Source organism: Paramisgurnus dabryanus, chromosome 15 (assembly GCF_030506205.2).
Source record: "Paramisgurnus dabryanus chromosome 15, PD_genome_1.1, whole genome shotgun sequence".
Classification (NCBI taxonomy): Eukaryota; Metazoa; Chordata; class Actinopteri; order Cypriniformes; family Cobitidae; genus Paramisgurnus; species Paramisgurnus dabryanus.
The window spans coordinates 7,537,091-7,559,412 of record NC_133351.1 but is presented as its reverse complement, the minus strand read 5'-3'; the positions used below and the strand labels follow the sequence as shown (position 1 = coordinate 7,559,412).

General features: G+C 40.7%; 1 protein-coding gene across 1 annotated transcript in view; it reads right to left on the bottom strand.

The window, feature by feature from the left end:
• ttn.1 (titin, tandem duplicate 1) overlaps window positions 1-22,322 on the bottom strand; it is a 142,360-nt gene that overhangs the window by 4,695 nt on the left and 115,343 nt on the right. The window contains exons 179-210 of the mRNA XM_073812032.1: window positions 22,014-22,310; window positions 21,318-21,905; window positions 20,928-21,230; window positions 20,541-20,837; window positions 20,167-20,454; window positions 19,759-20,058; window positions 19,320-19,622; window positions 18,887-19,192; window positions 17,015-18,781; window positions 16,634-16,927; window positions 16,244-16,528; window positions 15,834-16,133; window positions 13,663-15,729; window positions 13,257-13,559; window positions 12,850-13,155; window positions 12,456-12,746; window positions 12,058-12,354; window positions 11,652-11,957; window positions 11,250-11,552; window positions 10,854-11,135; window positions 10,154-10,747; window positions 9,773-10,060; window positions 9,368-9,667; window positions 8,964-9,266; window positions 8,567-8,869; window positions 7,886-8,470; window positions 7,489-7,791; window positions 7,080-7,379; window positions 6,380-6,949; window positions 5,962-6,267; window positions 5,289-5,882; window positions 12-5,191 (exon numbers count right to left, since the gene is read on the bottom strand). Coding sequence (XP_073668133.1) covers window positions 12-5,191; window positions 5,289-5,882; window positions 5,962-6,267; window positions 6,380-6,949; window positions 7,080-7,379; window positions 7,489-7,791; window positions 7,886-8,470; window positions 8,567-8,869; window positions 8,964-9,266; window positions 9,368-9,667; window positions 9,773-10,060; window positions 10,154-10,747; window positions 10,854-11,135; window positions 11,250-11,552; window positions 11,652-11,957; window positions 12,058-12,354; window positions 12,456-12,746; window positions 12,850-13,155; window positions 13,257-13,559; window positions 13,663-15,729; window positions 15,834-16,133; window positions 16,244-16,528; window positions 16,634-16,927; window positions 17,015-18,781; window positions 18,887-19,192; window positions 19,320-19,622; window positions 19,759-20,058; window positions 20,167-20,454; window positions 20,541-20,837; window positions 20,928-21,230; window positions 21,318-21,905; window positions 22,014-22,310 — 19,109 coding nt within the window. The remainder of the gene's footprint in view (window positions 1-11; window positions 5,192-5,288; window positions 5,883-5,961; window positions 6,268-6,379; window positions 6,950-7,079; window positions 7,380-7,488; window positions 7,792-7,885; window positions 8,471-8,566; window positions 8,870-8,963; window positions 9,267-9,367; window positions 9,668-9,772; window positions 10,061-10,153; window positions 10,748-10,853; window positions 11,136-11,249; window positions 11,553-11,651; window positions 11,958-12,057; window positions 12,355-12,455; window positions 12,747-12,849; window positions 13,156-13,256; window positions 13,560-13,662; window positions 15,730-15,833; window positions 16,134-16,243; window positions 16,529-16,633; window positions 16,928-17,014; window positions 18,782-18,886; window positions 19,193-19,319; window positions 19,623-19,758; window positions 20,059-20,166; window positions 20,455-20,540; window positions 20,838-20,927; window positions 21,231-21,317; window positions 21,906-22,013; window positions 22,311-22,322) is intronic.

The window sequence follows — 22,322 nt, the reverse complement described above, 5'->3', positions numbered from 1 at the left end:
CTTGCACATACCTTTCCATCCTTCATCCAGGAGATCACTGGTTTAGGTTCACCAGTCATTGTCACTGTAAGTTTTATAATAGAATCTGCGGAAGCTGATATGTCTTTCAGTTCTGATGAGAAAACTGGTTTGGATGTAGGTGATTTTGGTGTGGGTGGAGACTTTACTCTCGGCGGAGATTTGATTGGCTCAGGTGATTTCATTCTCAGTGGAGACCTAATTCCCATCGGTGATTTTATACGAGGAGACTCTGGAGACTTTACTCTTGGAGGTGAAGCGACAACTTTTTGTACAGGTGTTGGTTTACGAACAGTCAGACTGAACTGTGCCTCCTGTTTACCTTCAGCATTCTCTACCACTACAGTGTAATTACCTCCATCTGAAGTTTCAACTTGGGTAATCTCGAAAGTAGATTTATATTCCACTGAGGTAATATGGTGACGATGAGACGACACAATTACTTGCGCTTCTCGTAGCCATGTTACAGTGGGTGCAGGATCTCCATTAACATCACATGTGAATTTGACTGATTCCCCCTCTGATACTGTGAGTGATTGTGGTTTAGTTAGAATTGAAGCTGGAAAAGTAGACTTCTTTTTCTCAACCACCTTTTCCTCTACCGTTGTCATTTTTGTAGCTTCAAGTGCAGTTGAAGATGTTTTCTCAACCACAACTTTCTTAACTGTGGTCACTTCCATAGCTTCAAGCTTGACCTCAGATGTTGCATACTCCTCCTTAACGACAGTCTCCATGGTCTTACTTTTAGTTTCAGATACTGCAACTTTTTCTGATACTGCAGCTTCTGATGTGGTTGCTGCTTTGGTTGTGGAAACGTGATAAACATCGGTTTTTGTCATCTCTGGGACAAAGGGTGATGGTGGTTCCTCATCTTTGCGCTGTGAGGCAAATGCAGAGAACACGCCTTCAGCAACATCTAGAGTGGCATAGTCAGAGGCCTCTCCCTTTGCATTTGTGCAAACAACACGATAGGTGCCACTGTCCTCTTCCTGACAATCAATGATTTGAAGAGACAAAACACCACTCATGTTAAACATGCGGTACTTTCTGCTTTCTTCAATCTGCAGCCCATTGTGGTACCATTTAATCTGTGCATCTGGCTTAGATTGAACATTTAGGGTAAATTTGGTGTTTTGACCAACTGGCACACGGTGTGAGCGCATTCTTACAGTCACTCTGGGAGCATGGTCAAGGCTGAAAGGCTCCTGGGTCACAACTTCAAACTTCCTCTCAGTTTTTAATGCTTTCTTTTTTGACTCATACCTTGACATATAATCAACCTTTGTTGAGAGGTCTTGTGTAGTGGCTGCCTTTTCAAATGAATCGAGGCTGGGGGAACGTGGGCGTGGTTTTTCCGGTGAATATGTTCTTACCACTTCTTTTTCAGTCACAGCTGCAGAAAGTTTCTCAGATTTAGGATGAGTCACTCTGACATAGCCAGAAGAAAATGATGTAGAAATATCAGTTGCTGCTGCCTCGCTTGATGCAGATACAGAAACTTTTGTTTTCTCTTTTCTTTTCACCTTTGTTTTTTCCTCAAACTCTATCTGCTGTAGTTGGGTCTTATAGGATGTTAATCTTGTGGTGGTAGTTACTGATCTAAGCAGTTCATGATCCTCTTTTTCTTCATATAATCTTTGCTTTTCTCTTGGAGGTCTGTATGTCGTCTTATCATGGCGTTGACGCAAGTCGATATAGCTTGGACCTGCCTCGTATTTCGAGGGAATACGATAAGAGTCATATGTTGGAACTTCCCCTTTTTTCTTCTCACCATCATATACAACTCTCTTTGGCGATGGATGCTGTAGTGCAGAGAGTTCAAAGCGTACAGGGCTCAGACTTGGTGGGGAAGCAGAGTAGCCCAACGCAAGTTCATCCTCAAGTTTAAGCCTTTCCTCTTCTGTTCTCTTCATTGACAGGTAATCCTTAACTGGAAGAAGCAGTTCCTCATCAGAAAGATCTCCAAGAGAACGTCTCCTCATTCTGTAGTAATACTCCATTTCTGGAGAAGGTGTGCGATGTCTTGCTGGTCTTACAGTCTCAAGATCATCCTGTGAAACTGGAATATGCCATCTGGGCTTGTATTGGTCTTTAATTCTTGGCATGGGTACTTCATAGAACTGATCCCACCTTGACAGCCGGATACGTTTGAGTCTTTTCTGGGGAAATTTTTCGATTGGCTCTGGGAACTCATATTGGTCACGAAGCTTCTTGTACCACTTCATATCAGAAAATGGTACAAAGTGCTTGATTTCCATATCCTCCTCAAGAGCAGTAGGACCAACAACACGTGGTGGAGGAACATCATATGGCATTCGTAACCTTTTTTCCTCAGCTCTCTTCCTTTTCTCCTCTTTCTCTTTGGCTTCCTCAGCTTCACTTTTCACTTTCTTGGTAGTGATTGCTGGCTTGAACATGGTTGCAGCTTCTCTTATGGCTTGCTGTGCAACTGGAGTAAGTGGGGTAACATCCGCACCAGCAAGAATCTGAGTTAGTCTTACTTTCTTATCAATCTCTTGCTGTTCTTGTTTTTTCCTCTTATCCTCCACGCTCTCAAATTCCTTCCTTACGCGTGTCACACGTTCAACTTTGAGGGTGGATTGGCAACTTGCAGACCCAGCTGAATTAGTTGCAATGACTCGGTATGTGCCAGAATCCTCTGGAAGAGTATCTTTTATGTGCAAGACATAATAATCTAAGCCTTCATGGACAATTTCAATTTGTGGACCAAATGCCAAAGGCATGCCATCTTTCTCCCATTTCAATGAAGGATGCCCTGACACTCGCATTTCAAAACGTACACTCTGTCCTTCTTTGCATTCCAAATTAGCAAGAAGACGTTTGAACATGGGTCTCAGGGTGTTATCAGCAGGAGCAGGGCGAGGAACCACTGTTAGACGAGCCTTGCAGCTGTCTTCACCAAATCTATTCCTTGCCACCACAGTGTATTCTGCAGCATCATCTGGATCAAGATTATGAATGATTAACTGATACAGGCCCTTGTCAGTGATGAAAGTATATTTCTTGTCATCATCTCCTGGTACAATCTTTTGACCAGTTTTTAACCACAGTACACGAGGTTCGGGATGCACTGTGATGGTGACACCGAAGCGTACGTTCTCTCCAATGTAAGCTGTGCGGTTGCACAAAGGCAAAGTAAATTCAGGAGGTCTTTGGAGTAATCTTGTTGTGTCCACTCTGCGTTTGACTTTCTTTACCACACGTGTAGTGAAGAACTCACGATAGGATCTTACCCCTCTTACAAAAAGCTCTGCATAGGCACTGTCCTCACCATACTCATTGACAACTTTACATCTGTATGTTCCATCATCTGGTCGGGTGATTCCCTTGATAGTTATGGTAGCAAGGCCGTCCTCATAAGTAATTTCGTATTTAGAACTTTCTTCTAATTGTCTTACTCCACAGTACCATGTTACTTCAGTACTGTTATCATAATTGTCAATGTTGCAGATGAACTTAATATCATCACCTTCATCTGCAAGACTGTGTTTAATTTGTCCTGCAACTGGACCATGTTCAAATGGTGCAATCTTAACTTTAGCAACCGTTACTCCTCGTTGACTTCTGATAGAACCACCACTGGCAACACGAGCAGATGAGACAACGGTGTTCCATTCTTTCTTCGCCATGGCTTGGTAATATCGCTTGTGACGTGTAATCTTGATGGACTTCGTGTTTAGCTGTTCTGTGTTCATTGTCAGCCAAGGATGATTCAAAGCCTCAGCAGCAGTCATACGATGTTTACGCTCTTTGGTAAGTAGACGGTCCACAAAGTCTAGTGCCTCAACACTTACATCCTTAAAGGCTTCATCATCAAAACTGTACTCTGCATTTGAAATGCTCTCAATTATTTGCTGATGTGTTTCAGCACTGAATGGATTAAGTCCACTGAGAAGTACATACACAAGGACACCCACGGACCACATATCGGTTACAGTGCTAACCAACTCATTTTGATGTATTTCTGGTGCTGCAAACTCAGCAGTGGTAAACTGAATTTTGATTTGCTCCCCAGGTGTAAGGTGTCTTGCTTGTCCAAGCTCAATAATCTTCACGTTATGTCCTTTTCTTGTGGTATACACTACATTTTCAGGCCTGATATCAAAGTGACCATAGCTTTTGCTGTGAAGGAATTCAAGAGCTTCACACACTTGTCTGATATAGGTAACAATTGTACGCTCATTGAGCTCAAAGTCAGCTGTACCAAGACGCTCGAATATGTCAACACCAGAGATGAACTCATAAATCATGACCAACTCTTCAGGGCTGTCAAATGACTCGCGTAGTAATAAGAAGTTCTTGTGGCGAGCCAAGTTCAATGTTGCAATTTCTTTCTTCACAAGTGCCTGATCTGCACCTCTTACTTTGACAAATTTGGCCATGTAAGTCTTCTCAGAGCTGATATCAACACACCTGTGTACAATACTGAACTGTCCACGACCAAGCTCTTCAGCAATCATGTACTTGTTGTGAAGATTTGTAGCTTCTGAATGAGGAGCTTTGCTCTTGGAAACAGGCCTGGTGTCATCTACTTCTTCATCATAGTTAAGCATTCTTGACTTGTCTTCCTTTGTCACAACAGGTCCACTTGACTCAGATGGTGCACTCTGACCAAATCTGCTTTCAGCTATGACACGGAATTGATAACTTGTCTTTCCAAACAGATTGACAACAGTGTAGTGGGTGTCACGAGACTGGCCAACACGAATCCACCTTTCTGCAGTGGTGGCACACTTTTCTATAATATAGTTTGTGACTCTACTGCCGCCATCATTGGCAGGTGCCACCCAGTTAAGTGTTACCGAATCTCTAGAAACATCACTGGCTTTGATGCCACGTGGTGGATCAGGTACATCTGCAACATCAAGCTCAACTGTTTGTTGGTCAATTCCAAATCTGTTTTTGGCGCATACTATATAGAAACCAGCATCATTCCGTTCAACTCCATTTAGGAATACAAGAGATGTAAATGATCTTGTGACAATGACTTGATAGTGTCCATTGTTATCAATGAGGTCTTGTCCTTTTTGCCAGGTGATAACTGGATCTGGTTTTCCACTGAATGGAATCTTGATGTTTACTATTTCACCACGAAGGGCAGGGATAGCCTCCTTTCCTTGCAGATTCTTGGGTAGGTGAATCTTAGCAGGGACTGAAAAACAGATGAACTCATGTTGAAACTCTGTAATTTACTTTAAACAAGACAAAGTTTTTTACAAATACAGAATTTAACAGTTTTGGAACCTTACCTTCAACATCTAAAGAAACGGTAGCAGAAATAGATCCACCCTGGTTTGTTGCTCTGATCTGATATACAGTTGAGTCTTCTGCCTCACAGTCAGCAATAACAAGCTGATGGTAGCCACCCTTAAATTCTTGGATCTTGATTTTTGTGCCATCAGCCTGAATTTCTTTACCACGCTTGAACCATTTTATTACAGGCTTGGGTTGCCCTGTTATCTTGCAGACAAATGTAGCATTGCTTTTGAATTTCACACTCATATTTCTGAGGTCTTCCTTAAAGGCAGGAGCCTGTATATCAATATCGGTCTTAGGAATGACAGGGTCAGACACTTCGCTGTACTCACTTTCTCCCCCAAGGTTTTCGCATTTCACCCGGAATTCATACATTACACCTTCGGTTAGACCCTTCACAGAATAAACAGTCTGATGGATTTCATCTGTTGTAACCACAGTCCATTCACCCTTCTTTTTATCTTGCTTTTCAAGGCAGTAGTTCTTAATTTTAGAGCCTCCATCAATGAGGGGCGGTTTCCAAGAAACAACACAGGAGCTTTTGGTCAGTCCAGAGACCACTGGTTTGAATGGAGCTCCTGGCCTCTCTGTAAAACATAAGCATTAAATTAAGCAAAAATGTCTTGGCAAATTGTGGTTACTTCTTTACTTTTTTTCACTACTTACCTAGCTGACTCTTGATGAGGATTGCAGAAGGAGTCTCAAGTAAGTCACTATTGCCATAACGATTTTGTGCTGAAACCCGGAAGAAGTACCCCTCATTTTCAACAAGGTTTGGAATTCTGCATGAAGTGCCTGTGATGGATGATGATACAAGTTCCCACTTTGCATCCTCCTTGTCTTCACGCTTTTCTACAATATAATTAGTGATCATAGATCCTCCATCATCCTTGGGTGCTTTCCAGCTAATGATCACTGAATTCTTCAATAAAGCATCAAGAACAAGTGGACCTTCTGGCACAGCAGGTTTATCTGAAAGCACACAAAAAATAAATGTTATTTACATTTTTCCCCTACTACCACTTGAGAGTTTTGGTTGAGTTTAATTGTTTGCTGAACTGTGAAAAAAATTGTAAGCAAGTACCTAAGATTTCAACTTGAGTCACTGTATCTGCAGAGCCAAAGTGGTTGTTGATTCTGATTCTGTATTTTCCTCCATGTACTCTGCGCTGTACGTTCTTAAGAATCAAATGAGTGTAATACTCTGTGTTTTCAATAATGATATTTTCAGAGGGCTCCAAGGTTTTGGCACCATAAAGCCACATGATCTTAGGCTGAGGTCGACCAATGTAAACAACATGAATGCGCACCGTGCTGCCACATGTTGCAAAGTATTTGTCTTTCAGTGGCACTGGGAACTGTGGTGCTGCTTCAAGGACTAGAGTTCCACTGGTCTCACATTCACCGGCTTCATTTACAGCCTTGCATGTGTACAGACCCTCATCTTCTTGTTGATCTGTTGAAATGGTCAGTGTATGGTTGCGGCCATCAGATGTTGCAGCATATTTGTTGCCTTCCATGATTTCCTTTCCACCCTTGTACCATTTTATTTCTGGAACAGGTCTTCCAATAATCTGGCATTTGAGAGTTGCTGTCTGTCCAAGTTTGGCAGTCACTTCATCCATCTCTTTCCTAAGACCTGGTTGAGATCCAACTAAAAAAGGAGGCAAGGTTGTGGTTAAACCTATTACTAGATTTTAGTTAAAGAAAATGACTGCCTTTGGAAAAAGACTGGCTACTGTGATTATATTGACGAATGAAAATATGATTTTAACTGTACTTACCACCCAGTTTAGTTTTAATGCCAGTTGCTGTTCTGCGTGGCCTACTGATTCCGGTTTCATTTTCAGCAAATACACGGAATTCATATTCAGTTGCCTCTTGTAAAGCCCCCTGAGTATATTCTTTGTCCTTTGTGCGCTCTTTATTGCATTTCTTCCAGGCGCTCTCTCCAGACTTTCTGTATTCAATCCAGTAACCAAGGACTGGTTTTCCACCATCACACTCTGGAGCTTCCCAGTGAATTGTAATGTAGTCTTTTGTTACAGTCACGGTGTCAATTTCTCCTGGCTGACTTGGTTTATCTAAAAAAGAGTGCAATAATTTTTTTTAAAAACCAAAGTAAGATTTAATAAGCAACAATTGTGCACAAATGAAGCAGTTGGTTGACAAGTTGTCAGAAGTGGGTCATACCAAATGGATCTTTGCATACTACTGAATCCGATGCAGGTCCTGGTTCACTCTCTCCAATGGCATTTACAACAATAACACGGAACTGATACTCAGCATCAGTGGTGAGTCCACTGAGGGTGTACATTGTTAAGGTAATCATTTTCTCATGACGAATCCACTTATCAGATGACACTTCTTTGTACTCAATGAAGTAACCAATAATGCGAGATCCACCATCATCTTTGGGTTTAGTCCAAGCCAAAGCAGCAGAACTCTTAGTAACATCCATGATCTCTGGTGGAGTACCTGAAGCCTCTGGTACACCTAGTGAATTAGCAATGGAGATAAAAGGGAAGGCTTATTATGTTGTTTAACAATTATGTGATGCCTAGTAATAGGCAGAATGATAAACACTTACAGATTGGAGTCTTTGGTACAATTGTTCCCTCAGATTTCAAGGAGTTGCTGATTCCAAACTGGTTCTCTGCAGTCACCTTAAAGTGGTATTCAACATTTTCTTGTAATCCTTTAACTACAAAAGACGTATCAATGACCCGAGAGTCAACAGTGTACCAAGCTGCTTTTGTAGCTTCTCGTCTCTCCACAATGTAGCCAACGATTTCTGAACCACCATTATCTGCTGGAGGTGTCCAACCAAGTCTTACAGAATGTGCTTGAATGTCATCGATTCGGAGAGGGCCTTCAGGTGCAGATGAACGGCCAATTACCTTAACCTTGATGGATACCGTCTTTTTGCCACACTTGTTTTCCAGTTGGAGATTGTAAATGCCTGAATCAGACCTTTCAGCCTCTTTAATTACAAGCTCATTTATGTCTTCATTGGAGGCAAGCATTGCACGATTAGTCACCTCTGATCCATCTTTGGTCCATTTGCAGGTAGGAGTAGGTTTGCCTTTGATAGGCACAGAAAGTTTGATGACTCCTCCTGATCTGACTACAAGAACGTCTTTGTACTTTGCCTCAAGGTCATAACTTGGAGGATCTAAAAAGACAACATTTATTAATAATCTATGAAACATTTTTACACACATGTGAATAAGTACGAAGAACTAATAATGAGGACCAGAAGAGACCTTACCAAGCATCTCTGTTATAGTCACAACTCCTGGTACTTCAGCTGGTTCACCTGGTCCACCAGCATTGCAAGCCATGACACGGAATTTGAATTGCTCCCCTTGTGGCATTTGTGTCAAAGTATATTCACAGATCAGAGATGGTGTGGTGTTGCACTTTATCCAGGTTACTGAACCAACCTTTTGCATCTCAATTAAATAGCCTGAAACCTTTGAGCCACCCTCTTCATCTGGAGGACTCCAGGTCAAAGACACAGAAGATTTTGTGGTATCTGTGATTCTTGGGTTTTGAGGTGATCCAGGTGGATCTGTAGGGTAAAAACAATTGTTAAATTACTGCTAATGGTATCAATTAATTTCACTAAAATCTATCAAATGCATTTATAGTAAAGCTTTACTTACCAACTGGATCAGTTGCTACTGCTGGTTTAGAAAGAAGGCTAGGTTTGCCAACACCACGAGCATTGATGGCCGTCACTCTGTGCTCATATTCCAAGCCTTCAATCAAACCAGTGGACCTGTATCTTGTCATTGTCACTGGATTTTTGTTGGCACGAATCCACCTATCAGCTCTGACCTCCTTGCGTTCAATAATATAGCCAGACACCTCTAATCCTCCATCCTCATCTGGTGGCTCCCAGGCAACAGTCATGCCATCACGTGAGACATCGAAGACAATTGGTCTGCCAGGTGGCCCCGGAATAGCTGTAACAAATTAACATAGTGATCATGTAATTCTGCACTATGTAGAGCTGTGCAATATATATTTATACAAAGTATATTTATTTTAAATGTTTTTTTCTTACATTTGAAGCTCTTGCACAATACAGTTTCTGACTGCAAGTATTCTCCAGTGCCATAGCGATTAGTTGCTGCAACACGGAACACATATTCATTGCCCTCTGTCAATCTGTCAAACTTAAATGTTGGTCTGCTAACTGATCCAGACACAGGCACCCATCCTGGACGATGAGCATCGCGTTGTTCAACCACATAGCTACTGACAGGAGCACCACCATCTCTCTTAGGCTGATCCCAGCTTATTGTAACTGAAGTTGCATCAATTTCATCAAGTCGTATAGGGCCTTGAGGTTCATCGGGTTTATCTGCATAAAGAATATTAACATTAAGTTGTTTTAAAATATCTTGAGTTTAAGTCTTTTTTTAATGGGGGAGATAAATATCAATATATATAAAGAGTGAGAATTTACCAAGAATGATGACTTTGATGTTTTCAGTAGTCACTCCTGTTATGTTTTTCACTTCAAGAGTATAAACTCCACTATCATCAATGGTGGTGTTAAGAATAGTTATTTTAGAGAATTTTCCAGTTGACTTAATCTTCACACGCTCTTGTATTTTTACTTTATTGTCATTGAAGAACCAAGAGCAAACTGGTGGTGGTCTTCCTACGAGTGGCAGGTTAAGCTCAAGGGGTTTGCCTGCCAAAACACTGATCACCTTATTTGGAATAGTTGATAAATCGATCTTTGGCATAACTGAAAGAGGAAAGAGAAAGAGTTAAGATGTAAAAATGGCATTCTATGACTATGAGTTTTTATTAATATTATTTTTACTACTACAATGCATACCTCTTTGTTCTTGAACTGTCACAGCGGTCACAATTTCTTTTGGCTCACCAGCACCTCTGCTGTTAATGGCACGTACCCTGAAGAGGTACTGCTCATTCTCGTTCAGTGACACGACAGTGAACTCAAAGTCTGTGAGTTTTAAAGTTGCCACCCTCATCCACTTGTCAGTACCAGCCCTACAAGCCTCAACAATGTAGCCTGTGATTCTGCTGCCTCCATCATGTAAAGGTTTCTCCCACGCAAGTGACACACTGGACTTGGTAACATCTACAACTTCAAGCTTGGCTGGTGGTAGTGGAACTTCACACACCAAAACAACATCACTTGTCTCACAAGGTTCACCGACACCATAGATATTTTCTGGTAAGACTCTGAAGTAATACATCATTCCTTCTGTCAGACCAACAATTTTGTATGATGTCTTGCTGCATTTGGATGTAATAGTCTTGTATGCTCTCATTGATGCTTCCCGCCTTTCAATGATATAATTATTGACAGGTGCTCCACCATCAACCTCAGGAGCATCCCAAGTAATATGAGCAGAATCCTTTGTAAGCTCTTTCATTTTAATAGGACCAGGTGGACCAGGCGTATCTGACAAAGAAAACACAAACAATTGCTGTAAAGACACCACTTGATAGCATGTCATTATATGCATTATAAACTTTGATGAATGAATAGTCATAAGAGAAAAAGATACCATAGATTTTAACAAGAATGCTTGCATCCTTCTTTCCAGCTGTATTTGAGGCTTCTAGAGTATATCTGCCAGCATCATAGCGGTGCACTTTATCAATAATGAGAGTTGTAGCAGTGTTAGTGACTTCTATAAAGCCACGATTTTGAAGATCCACACCAGGTTTGCTCCATGTTATAGTTGGGAATGGTCTTCCAGTAATAGCTATATGAAGGCGCAGGGAACTTCCTGCTCTCAGGCATATCGTCTTTGTCAGTTCATCAGGCAGCTCAAGGTCAGGGATTTCTGGAATTAGAAATGAAATTTAACAAGCCATCGACAGAGGTGTTGGATATTTCTATTACTTCTGTTCATACAAATCAAAACGTTATTTTATAGAAACTTAATGCATGAACATACCAATTCTTTCTACAGGCTCTGTTTCTGCACATGGATCACTGAAGTCACCTGCTCCATTTACATTGACTGCCGCAACTCTAAAACAGTATTTTTTGCCAGCAGTCAGGTCTGTGACGGTGTGTTCAGTCAGCCTAAGATTCTTTTCATGCACCTTTTTCCATTCTTCTGAACCAACTTCTTGCATCTCAAGAATGTACCCAATGATATCAGCGCCACCATCTTCAACAGGCCGTGTCCAGGCAAGAGTAATACTCTCTTTGTGTGTGTCTGTAATACGTGGAATTGTGGGAGCATCTGGAGTGCCTAAAATGTGCAATTAACATGATCAGGTAAATACTTTGAGGCTAGTATTTCATACATTTAAATATTAAAATATAATAAAAAATTGTTTCCTAAACATACCAGTTTTTACTTTACATACTGCATACATTGACACTTCACTCGGTTCACTATCACCAGCTGCATTCATGGCTGTTATACGGAATTGGTAAATGTTGCCTTCATGGAGACCAGTGACTTTAAAGGATGTGTCCTTGAGAATCAAATTTCTGTTAACCTTGATCCATCTAGCACTCTTTTTTTCACGCAACTCAATTAAGTAGTTTGTGACTTCACTGCCACCATCACTTTCAGGCTTTAGCCATTCAATTGTTGCAAAGTCTTTTCCAACTGCAAGGATTTCTGGTGCTCCAGGAGGCGATGGGACAGCTATAATTGGAAATAAGGATCATTGTGAACACACCCTAGTCTAAGATTTTATTATTTGTATTATTATTATTACATATGATCATTTAGTCAGTATACTTACTGAATGAGTTTCTTGCAACGATGGGGCTAGACTGTACCACCACACCAGCGCCATACTTGTTCACACCTCTCACACGGAAAATATATTCAATGTTCTTTAAAAGCCTTCTGATTTCGTATGTTAGAGCTTTGCATTCAGCCTCTATTATAACCCAGTTGAGTCTGTTGGTGTCTCTTCTTTCAAGAGTGTAATGTGTGATGGGGTCACCTCCATCTTCCAGTGGCTCTTTCCAAGACACTGTGCATTTTTCCTCTGATACATTGCTGACTGTAATGTCCCGACAAGGGCCAGGTGTATCTTAAAAAAGAAGAGTGTATATATTACAAATAAATTTATGAAATAATTAGGATTGAATATCAAGATCCTTTATATTGTGTATGTGTATCTGGCATACTTACCAAGTACTTTAACATTGACTTCTGCAGTTTTGGTGCCACTTGCATTCTTTACTGTCAAAATATACTTCCCAGTATCATCTCTGTCACAGAACTTGATGATTGCCATGGCACGGGTACTGGTGTACTGGAGAGAATACTTATCACAAAGCTCTAGCTCTTTTGGACCCTTGGCCCAGCAAACCTTTGGTTCAGGTTTACCTCCGACAGCAGCATCAAGTACCAGATCGGATCCAGCTCTGACTGTAACCGTGTCCACAAGAAGTTTGCTGTCCAACTCTGCTTTGGGAGGAACTGCAAAAAAATTTAAGTGTCATGATTATTTTGACTCAGTTTAATAGAATACATTGTATGTTTTATGTGTACTGTGACATAATAATACATGTATAATACGTACTGTACTCTGCTTTGCAGGTCACAGGTCCTGTGGAAACGGATGGCGTGCTGAAAACTCCATTAGCATTTTTGGCAATGACACGGAATTCATATTCTTCTCCTTCTCCCAGTGCAGTGACAGTGAAATTTGTGTCAGTAACATTAGTGTAGTTGCACTTAAGCCATCGACCTTCTCCAGTGAGACTATATGGCTTTCGCTCAACAATGTAGCCTGTGATTGGGCTTCCACCATCATTAAGAGGCGCAGACCATTTGACTGAGACTGTTGATCTTGATACACCTGTAACTTCTGGTTTTCCTGGAGGATCTATACATATATATTGTCAAAAACTCATATTAGTAATTGTGTGAAAAATACTAAAACACCTTAAATGCAACGGATTCATTATGGAATGTGATTATACGTACCAACTGGGTTTTGTGCCACTGCTCTTTTTGATGCTTCACTTGCTTTGCTGAGGCCAGCGCTATTCATTGCATAGACTCTGAACTGGTATTCAAGGCCTTCAACAAGGCCTTCGACCCTGTAGTGGCATTCAAAGCATGGTATCTTGTTTTCTCTCACCCAGAGAATTGTATTACGCTCTTTCTTTTCAATCCAGTATCCAGAGACCTTGCTGCCACCATCATGGTATGGTTCCTCCCAACGAATACTCATGCTGTTGGCAGTTACAAAAAACACTTCTGGCCTTGTTGGAGCCCCTGAAGGAACTGTGTAAAAAAGCGTGTAATAGAATTTAGCATGTTACATTTCATTTCATGAAATTTCATTTAGAATTTTAATAATACCTATATAAAATTGGCTTATACATACCAAATGGATGCTCTGCAACAATTGTCTCAGATTCTGTTGGTTTGCTCACACCAAATCGGTTTTCAGAACAGACACGGAAAGTGTACTGCATGTACTTAGTCAGATGTGAAATATGGATCGTAGTGCGCTTTACACTTGAGTTAACAAGCTGCCAGGCAGTGGAGCCAGACTCACGCTTCTCAACAATGTAGTTGGTAATGTCTGTTCCACCATCATCCTCAGGTGGATTCCATGTCAGTACGCATGACTCTGATGTAATAGAGGAAATTTCAATAGGGCCCTCTGGAGGACTTGGTCTGCCAATGACATTGACATTAACAGTAAAAGTCTTAGATCCAGTGACGTTTTCAAGAGTAAGGAAATATCTTCCTCCATCACCCCTCATGCTTTCTTTAACAGTGAGAGTGGTTCTGTTTTTGGTAGTTTTAATTGATACCCTATCAGTTTCTTTTAGCCTCATTTCCTCAAGCTTCCAGGTTACCTTCGGAGCAGGTCTGCCACTAATTGGAACATCAATCTCAAATGTGTCACCGATCTTCTTAGTAATAAGTTGGTTGGTGATGCCACTGAGATCGGCAGTGGGTTCAATGCGTGGCTCTTTAATGATGACTGAGGATAATACTTCTCTTGGCATACTAAACCCAGCATCGTTGCAAGCCTTGACACGGAATTTATACTCTGAGTTCTCAATAAGGCCTTCAACAACAAAGGTTAGGTTTTTCGTTGTGCCACAAGCAAACCATTTACCTGTGCCTTTAGCCTTTGACTCAACACGATAGCCTGTGACACGGCTTCCTCCATCATGCTCTGGCTTAAGCCAGGCCAAGGTTGCTGTTGTGTCTGAAGTATCAATTATATCAACTCTCTTAGGTGGAGCAGGTTCAGCTGTGGCAATAATTGGTTCAGGCATTTCGTACACTTCACCAATACCATACTGATTTTCAGCCATGACTTTAAAGAAATAAGGCACACTTTCCAGGAGATCAGAGATACTCAATTTTGTTTCTGTGGTTTTGGGGGCTGCCTCTGTCCATGTACGACGACTGGCCTCGCGCTTCTCAACAATATAATGATGAACACGTGCACCACCATCATTCAGAGGTGGATCCCAAACAAGAGTGAGAGCTCCTTTTGATACTTCCTCGATGAAGATAGGCCCCGGCATTCCGGGTGTGTCCAACACTTTAACTGTAACAGTGATAGATTTACTGCCACTGCTGTTCTCAAGAGTGAGAGTGTATTTTCCAGTATCATTTCTGGAGCAGTTCTCCAGAGTTAAAGCTGTGAATGTTTCAGTGGTGGTGATATCTGACATAACCCCGAGTTCTCCATCTTCTTTTGTCCAGGAAGCTGTTGGCGCTGGTCTTCCCTTAAAGGCAATACGGAGACAAACACTTCCTCCACTTTTCACAATATGTGTCTGTTGGAAGGATGCATCAATATCAATTTCTGGTGCCAACAGTCTATCTACTGCTTGTACTGGCTCAGGTATCTCTCTGGGTTTACCCTTTCCAACAGAGTTGACAGCACAAATTCGGAATTTGTACTGTGCACCAGTTTCCAAACCAGTGACTGTGTATTTAGTAATATGACAAAGATCATCATTGACTCTAAGCCATGTCTCTTCAGATCCCTTGCACATCTCAACAATGTAGCCGTGGACTTCCATACCACCATCATGGGCAGGTCTGGTCCACTCCAAGCTAACAGATGTATTTGTAGTGTCCTTGACATTTACAATAGATGGGGCATCTGGTACTTCGGTAGGTTCTGCACACTTAATTGGTATTGAAATGTTACTTGGATCTCCAATTCCAGCATCATTTACTGCATACACACGGAATTCATACTCCACATTCTCAGTGAGATGAGTCACTCTGTGTGCGGCCTCAACAATGGGTTTTCTTGTTAAGACCTTCAACCAACGACCAGTCTTCTTTTCACGTCTTTCCACAATGTAATATTTAATAGGGTTTCCACCATCATGTGTTGGAGGAGCCCAGCTGATTGTGATACTCTCTCCATCAACATCTGTTGCATCAGGAGTTCCAGGAGAATCTGGAACAGCTGTTGGTGAAAAAGAAATGTTTTACAGTATTTGTACTATACATCATTTAAACAAAAATTTTGTTAATTATTTTTTAATTATTATAAGTTATTTATTATCTTACTGTATTGCATCTGTGCAATCACAGGGGCTGATTCCAGAGGTCTACTAACACCAATCTTATTGACTGCAGAAACACGGAACTGATACTCATTGGTCTTCATCAGCTTGGTTGCAGTGTATGTGCAATTCAAGCACTCATCCGTAACAAGTGACCATGAAAGTTTAGAGGTTTCACGCTTCTCAACAATGTAATGCGTAATATCAGAACAGCCATCATTCTCTGGTGGATTCCATGAAAGTGTCACTTTGCCTTCAGTTATATCTGAGAACATGATTGGCCCCACAGGTTCTGCAGGTGTATCTGAAATACAGAAAGAGCAGAAGGGTAGGTCAACAATATGGATCTGAAGCAAATTTAGATTTTTCAGATGGGGTAAATAGATGGGAGGGATGAGAGAAAAAACATATTACCAAAAACTTCAACTTTCATTGCTTCCTTCTTAGTTCCTATGGAATTTGTGGCTTCCACTGTATAAACGCCACGGTGACTACGGTCAGCATCTCTGATAAACAGAATGCTTGACCCAGTAGTTGTTGTGATGTCAACCATTTTCTTGGTTAATTCAGTAGAATCTCTAAACCAGGTAACCTTTGGTGTTGGTCTTCCAGTAATTGTTACTTTGAGTCTAATGTTTTCCCCAGCTTTAAGAGAGACTCCCTCAAAGTACTCTTGGCCAAACTCAATGTTTGGAGCAACTGAAAGAGACAATATAATATATTTAAATGTACAGACCAGAACTGCACATTCTGTATAATGTTGACCACTAAATTATTGAAACATTATAAATTGTGTGTACTTACAGCTCTCATCTCTTATTACTACATATCCAGATGACTGAGAGGGTGGGCTCACTGTACCAATAGCATTTCTTGCTATGACTCTAAACTCGTAGCGTTCACCACAAGCAAGACCAGTCACAGTATATTCTGTGTCTGTAACATCTGAAAAATTGCTCTTCAACCACCGCTCCTGGTTCTGACGTTTCTCGACATCGTACGCAACAATTTTGCTTCCGCCATCTCGTTTGGGTGCTTCCCACTTGAGTTTTACTGAGTCACTTGTCACATCAACGTAGTCAGGGGTTTCAGGAGGATCTGAAATTAAAAATCAAGTATTTAGAAATTATTAATAATCAGATTTTGAACATATTAGTAAAAAAACACAATGGTAGCTGAACGTACCAACTGGAGAAACCGCCATAACGGGTTTGCTTGCATCACTCATGCGGCTGTGTCCAGAATCATTCTGTGCATAGACTCTAAACTGATACTCCAGACCTTCAAGAAGTCCAAGAACCCTGAACTCCCTTTCTTTCACCAAGACTGTGTTGACCTTTTGCCACATTATGCTGTTCTTCTCCTTCTTTTCAACATGGAACCCAAGGACTGGACAACCTCCATCAAAAATGGGTTTATCCCACTGAAGAGTCATGCCATCGCTTGTTATATTGTAAACTATTGGCCGACCTGGTGCGCCTGGTGGTCGGAACTCATGCTTGGCAATGACATTTTGGGAAACTAAAGGTTCACTTACACCATATCTGTTTTCTGCACAGACTCTGAACTGATATTGGGTTCCCTTGATCAGATTAGGTACCTTAAATGATGTTCCAGTCACATTTGAACAAGCCAACTTCCATTCTGTCTGAGAGGTGTCACGTTTTTCCACTGCATAGCAAGTAATTTTTCCCCCACCATCATCATTTGGTTCATCCCAAGATATTGTTATACTTTCTGCTCTGACCTCATCCAGACGGATGGGTCCGATAGGTTTAGCTGGTGGCCCAAGAGTAATAACTTGAATATGGAATGATCTTCTGAAGAATGTGTTGTCAAGAGTAAGTGTGTATTTACCACCATTCTCTTTCTCCACATTCTTTATCATTAAAGTTGCCTTGTTTTCGGTCTTCTTAAATCGAATTCTGTCACTCTCTTTGAGTGGCAAATTGTCCTTTAACCAAATAATAGCTGGTCTTGGTTTACCTTTATACGGCAATTCAATGTGAACATTGTGTCCTAAGCGCACACTGATTTGCCCATCAGGATAATCATCAAGGTTCGCTTCTGGTGCAATAATGTAGTCCTTTACTTTAATTGGTCCAATTTCAACAAAGTCACTATTACCCTTTTCATTCATTGAACAAACTCTGAAAAACATTTCAGTGAGTTCCTTAAGTTTTGTAATTTCATGTTCACAGTGTTTGTTTGTGCCAGCAGGTGACCATTCATCTTGACCCTGTAGTTTCTTTTCAATTATGTAGTCTGTAATAATGCTACCACCGTCATAATCTGGCTTGTTCCATTGTAGTGTTACTGATGTTTTTGTGGAATCTTTCATAGCAAGTTCTTTGACTGGACCTGGTGTCTCAGTGGCTTTAATTGGCTCTGCTGTTTCACACGGATCCCCAATTCCATTTTCATTTTCTGCTAATACACGGAAGAAATATGACGTCTTCTCAGAGAGTTCCTCAATGGCATATGTGGTCTCTGTACATTTATTTGTCACACAAGCATATGTACGCTTTGATGCATCTCTTTTCTCAACAACATAATTGGTGATTTCTGCTCCACCATCCTGTAGAGGAGGCTCCCAACAAAGTGTAACATTTCCACGAGTAACGTCTTTAAAGGCCAAATTTCTACAAGCAGCTGGGGTGTCCTGTACTTTAACAGACACTGTCAGTGACTTTGGTTCTCCTACACCATTTGATATTTGAATGGTATATTTACCAGTGTCATTTCGAGTCACTTGTGAAATAAGGAGACACGATGAAGTGTTTGTGTTGTGAATGTCATATTTAGGATCATTATCAATGTTTTGGTCTTCTTTCTTCCAAGAGACAACTGGAGCAGGTCTGCCTTTAAGTGGGACCATAATTTCAATATCTTGACCAGCTTTCACAATGTAGTGAGTTCTCATTGCAACATCAGTATCAACCTGGGCTTCCTCTGCAAAAAGTGGAGTGGAGATATTAGGTTTATACATTTGTTACAAATAGAAAGTATTATTATAGTATATACAAAGAATGTATCTATTTCAAGATTAATACATACCAAGAATATCTTTGGCTTGGACTGATTCTTCCATTTCTATTGGGTCTCCACGACCAGCACAGTTGACAGCAGATACACGGAAGTAGTAGTCAACATCTGGTTTAAGACCTGATGCAACATACTCTGTAGTTCTTACTTCACCCTTGTGGCTAATCACTGTCCATTCCCCTTCTTGACCAATTTTTTTCTCTACAACATAGCTGGTGATTTCACTGCCTCCATCACATTCTGGTTTTGACCACGCAAGTGTGATTGATGATTTAGTTGAGTCAACAACTTTCAGCTTAGTTGGTTCATATGGTGGGTCTTGGGAATTTACAAAAAAAAGATAAAAGATAGTACAATAAATAATACAAACTATGTGTCAAAACACCTTAATTCTCAATTAAATATAAATATACAATTTTTGAAAAATGTATGTGACAATACATACCAACTGGATCAGCAGCTTTGTAGAAATCGGAAACATCTGAGTGTGGACCTTCCCCAGCTTTATTAATTGCACATACACGGTACTGATATTCATTTCCTTCTGTGAGATGATGGACCTTCGCTTTGGTGTCCTTAATGGGGTCTTTGTACACCTTTACCCAACGTAGACTCTTTTTATCACGTCTCTCTAAATAGTAGCCTGTAACCATGCTACCACCATCAACACCAGGTACATCCCAAACAATCTGCATTGATGTTCTGGTGATTTCTGTTGCTGTTGGTGTAAAAGGCTGTCCCGGTGTCACTGAAAAGATAGCAGTGATTTAAGTAACAGTTCAGGTGTTTATTTACACATTACACTGTTTTTATACACAAACAATTCATATCTATTTTACCAAAACTATACATTGTACTGTTTTTTACATTTACACTTCCCTTACCGAATGCATTTTTGGCAATAACTTGGTCAGACTCCAGAGGTTCTCCAGCTCCAAATTTATTAACGCCTCTGACCCGGAAGACGTATTCATTTCCTCTGCCCAACTTCTGTGCAGTTACCATACGTTGTTCTGTTGCTTCAGAGACTGTGGACCACACTACTCTACTTGTCTCACGTTTTTCTACAATGTAATGAGTTACTTTGGCACCTCCTTCATCAGCCACTGGCTCCCATGCAAGTATTACCTTGTCAGCAGTGACTAATTTGAATTCGATTTGTCCAACTGGAGGTCCAGGTTTGTCTGTTTATGGAATGAACAAAATTATATTATTTACATATACATATATAAGGGGTGGAACGTGCATCAAATTTTGATTTATGAGAGACAAAAAGACAAATGATTACAAACCTAGAATCTGTATTCTAATAGAAGCAGACGCTGTGCCAAACACATTCTTGATTTTGATCTCATAGGTTCCAGTATTAAGACGAGTGGAATCCTTAATGAGGATAGCGGATGAATCAGTTGTGTTCTCAATTGACAGCTGTGCACTTGACACTAATTCCTTTCCGTCTTTAAGCCATTCAATGGTTGGCAATGGTTTAGCAGTTATTCCCACTTTAATCTTAATTGATGCACCAGCTTTGTATTGCACAACATCCAAGTACTCTGGAGGAAGGTCAATAACTGGTGCACCTAAACAATAAAGAGTGTGTTATAATGGAATATTGTTCTGCATATTAAACCCAGATATTCAGCAATATAAAAAACAAAAGACTTACCTGAAATATCAACACAGGTTGCTGGACCTGCAATCAGTGATGGGTTGCTCACAGAACCAACTGCATTCTTGGCAAAGACCCTGAATTCATATGACTGATCCTGTGTCAAGCCTGACGCAGTAAAGTTAGTATCAATGACATTGGTAAAGTTTGCCTTTGTCCATCTGCCATTTGGAGCGTCTCTTCTCTCAACCATGTACCCGGTGATTTTACTTCCACCATCAAATGGTGGTTTCTGCCAAACAAGGCTAACTGAATTTTTGGTAACCTCGGAAATTCTCACATTTGCTGGTGGTTCTAAAATAAAAGACAAGGATTTGATATACAATTAATAATCCAGAAAACAAGGTATAATACTATTTTGATTCTTTTATTATTTGAACTTACCACAGGCATCAATGGCTAGTACTTCTTCAGAAGTTTTGCTGAACTTTCCAATACCAGCTGCATTTTGTGCAGCTACCTTGAACTCATAAATCATTCCAGAACATATATTTGACACTCTAATTTGAGTTGCAGAGATTGCTGTTTTGTTCACTGTCTGCCAAAGAATGCTGCTTCTTTCTTTCATTTGAACATGGTATCCAAAGACAGGGCTTCCTCCATCAATTACTGGCTCATTCCAGCATACAGTGAGGCTTTCCCTTGACACAAGGGCAACCCATGGTGATGATGGTGGTCCGGGGACAGCTGAAACACACACACAAAAAAAATTATATTTTCAAATATTCAGACAACTATAAACAATTACAAAGCATGTATTCGTGAAGTACTCACTGTAAGGAAGCTTCACTATAACTGACTGAGAATCAATGTGGTCGCTGATGCCGAAGCGATTCTCAGCTTTTATTCTGAATTGGTATCCTTCTCCCTTTGTAAGTTTGGTCACTTTAATAGCATTTCTGGCAACTGTAGATGTCACTTCTGTCCATGCTGGGGTACTTGTTTCACGTTTAAGAACAACATAGTTTGTGACAGGAGTGCCACCATCATACAAAGGTGGGAGCCATTTAAGACACAAGCTTGTCTCTCCCACATCACTAACTTCAATGGGACCAACCGGAGGACCTGGTCTGTCAAGGACAAGGATGTTTACAAACATCTTGGTTGTTCCACTTGTGTTTGAGGCAACAATGTCATATCTTCCAGCATCACTTGCAATACTTTCCTTTAGATTGATATTTAGACTTTCAGGGGTTACTTCAAAGCTAAATCGCTTTCCACATTTAACTGGAACATTACTTCTTGTCATTGTGACTTTTGGCATTGGTTTGCCAAACAGAGGAAGCTCAAACTTAAGATTTGATCCTGCTCTCACATAAACAGTGTTGTGGGGGAAGTTCTTCATGTCAAACTCTGGGGCATCTGTTAACAGTCAGAAAAAAACAAAGTGCAAAATAAGTCATAATAATAAGTCAAATACAGAATATGATAAACATGGAATAGAAAGGAATGGAATGAATGAACACCTACCCAGCTGATCTTTCACAACCACAGGAATTATCATTTCTTTTGGTTCACTGAGACCAGCGTGATTCTCAGCACGAACTCTAAAGAAGTATTCTCTATTTTCTCTCAGGCTCTTAATTGTGTGGGTATTAGTTTTAACGACGGCACATTTAACCCACTTCTGTTGGCCCTTTTCAAGGGCATCAATTAGGTAACTGGTAATGCGGCTTCCACCGTCATGCTCTGGTTTTGACCATGCAATTGTCACACTATCCTTTGTGACAGCAGTAACACCAAGTCTAGCAGGTGGACTTGGTTTTTCTGTGGGTATAA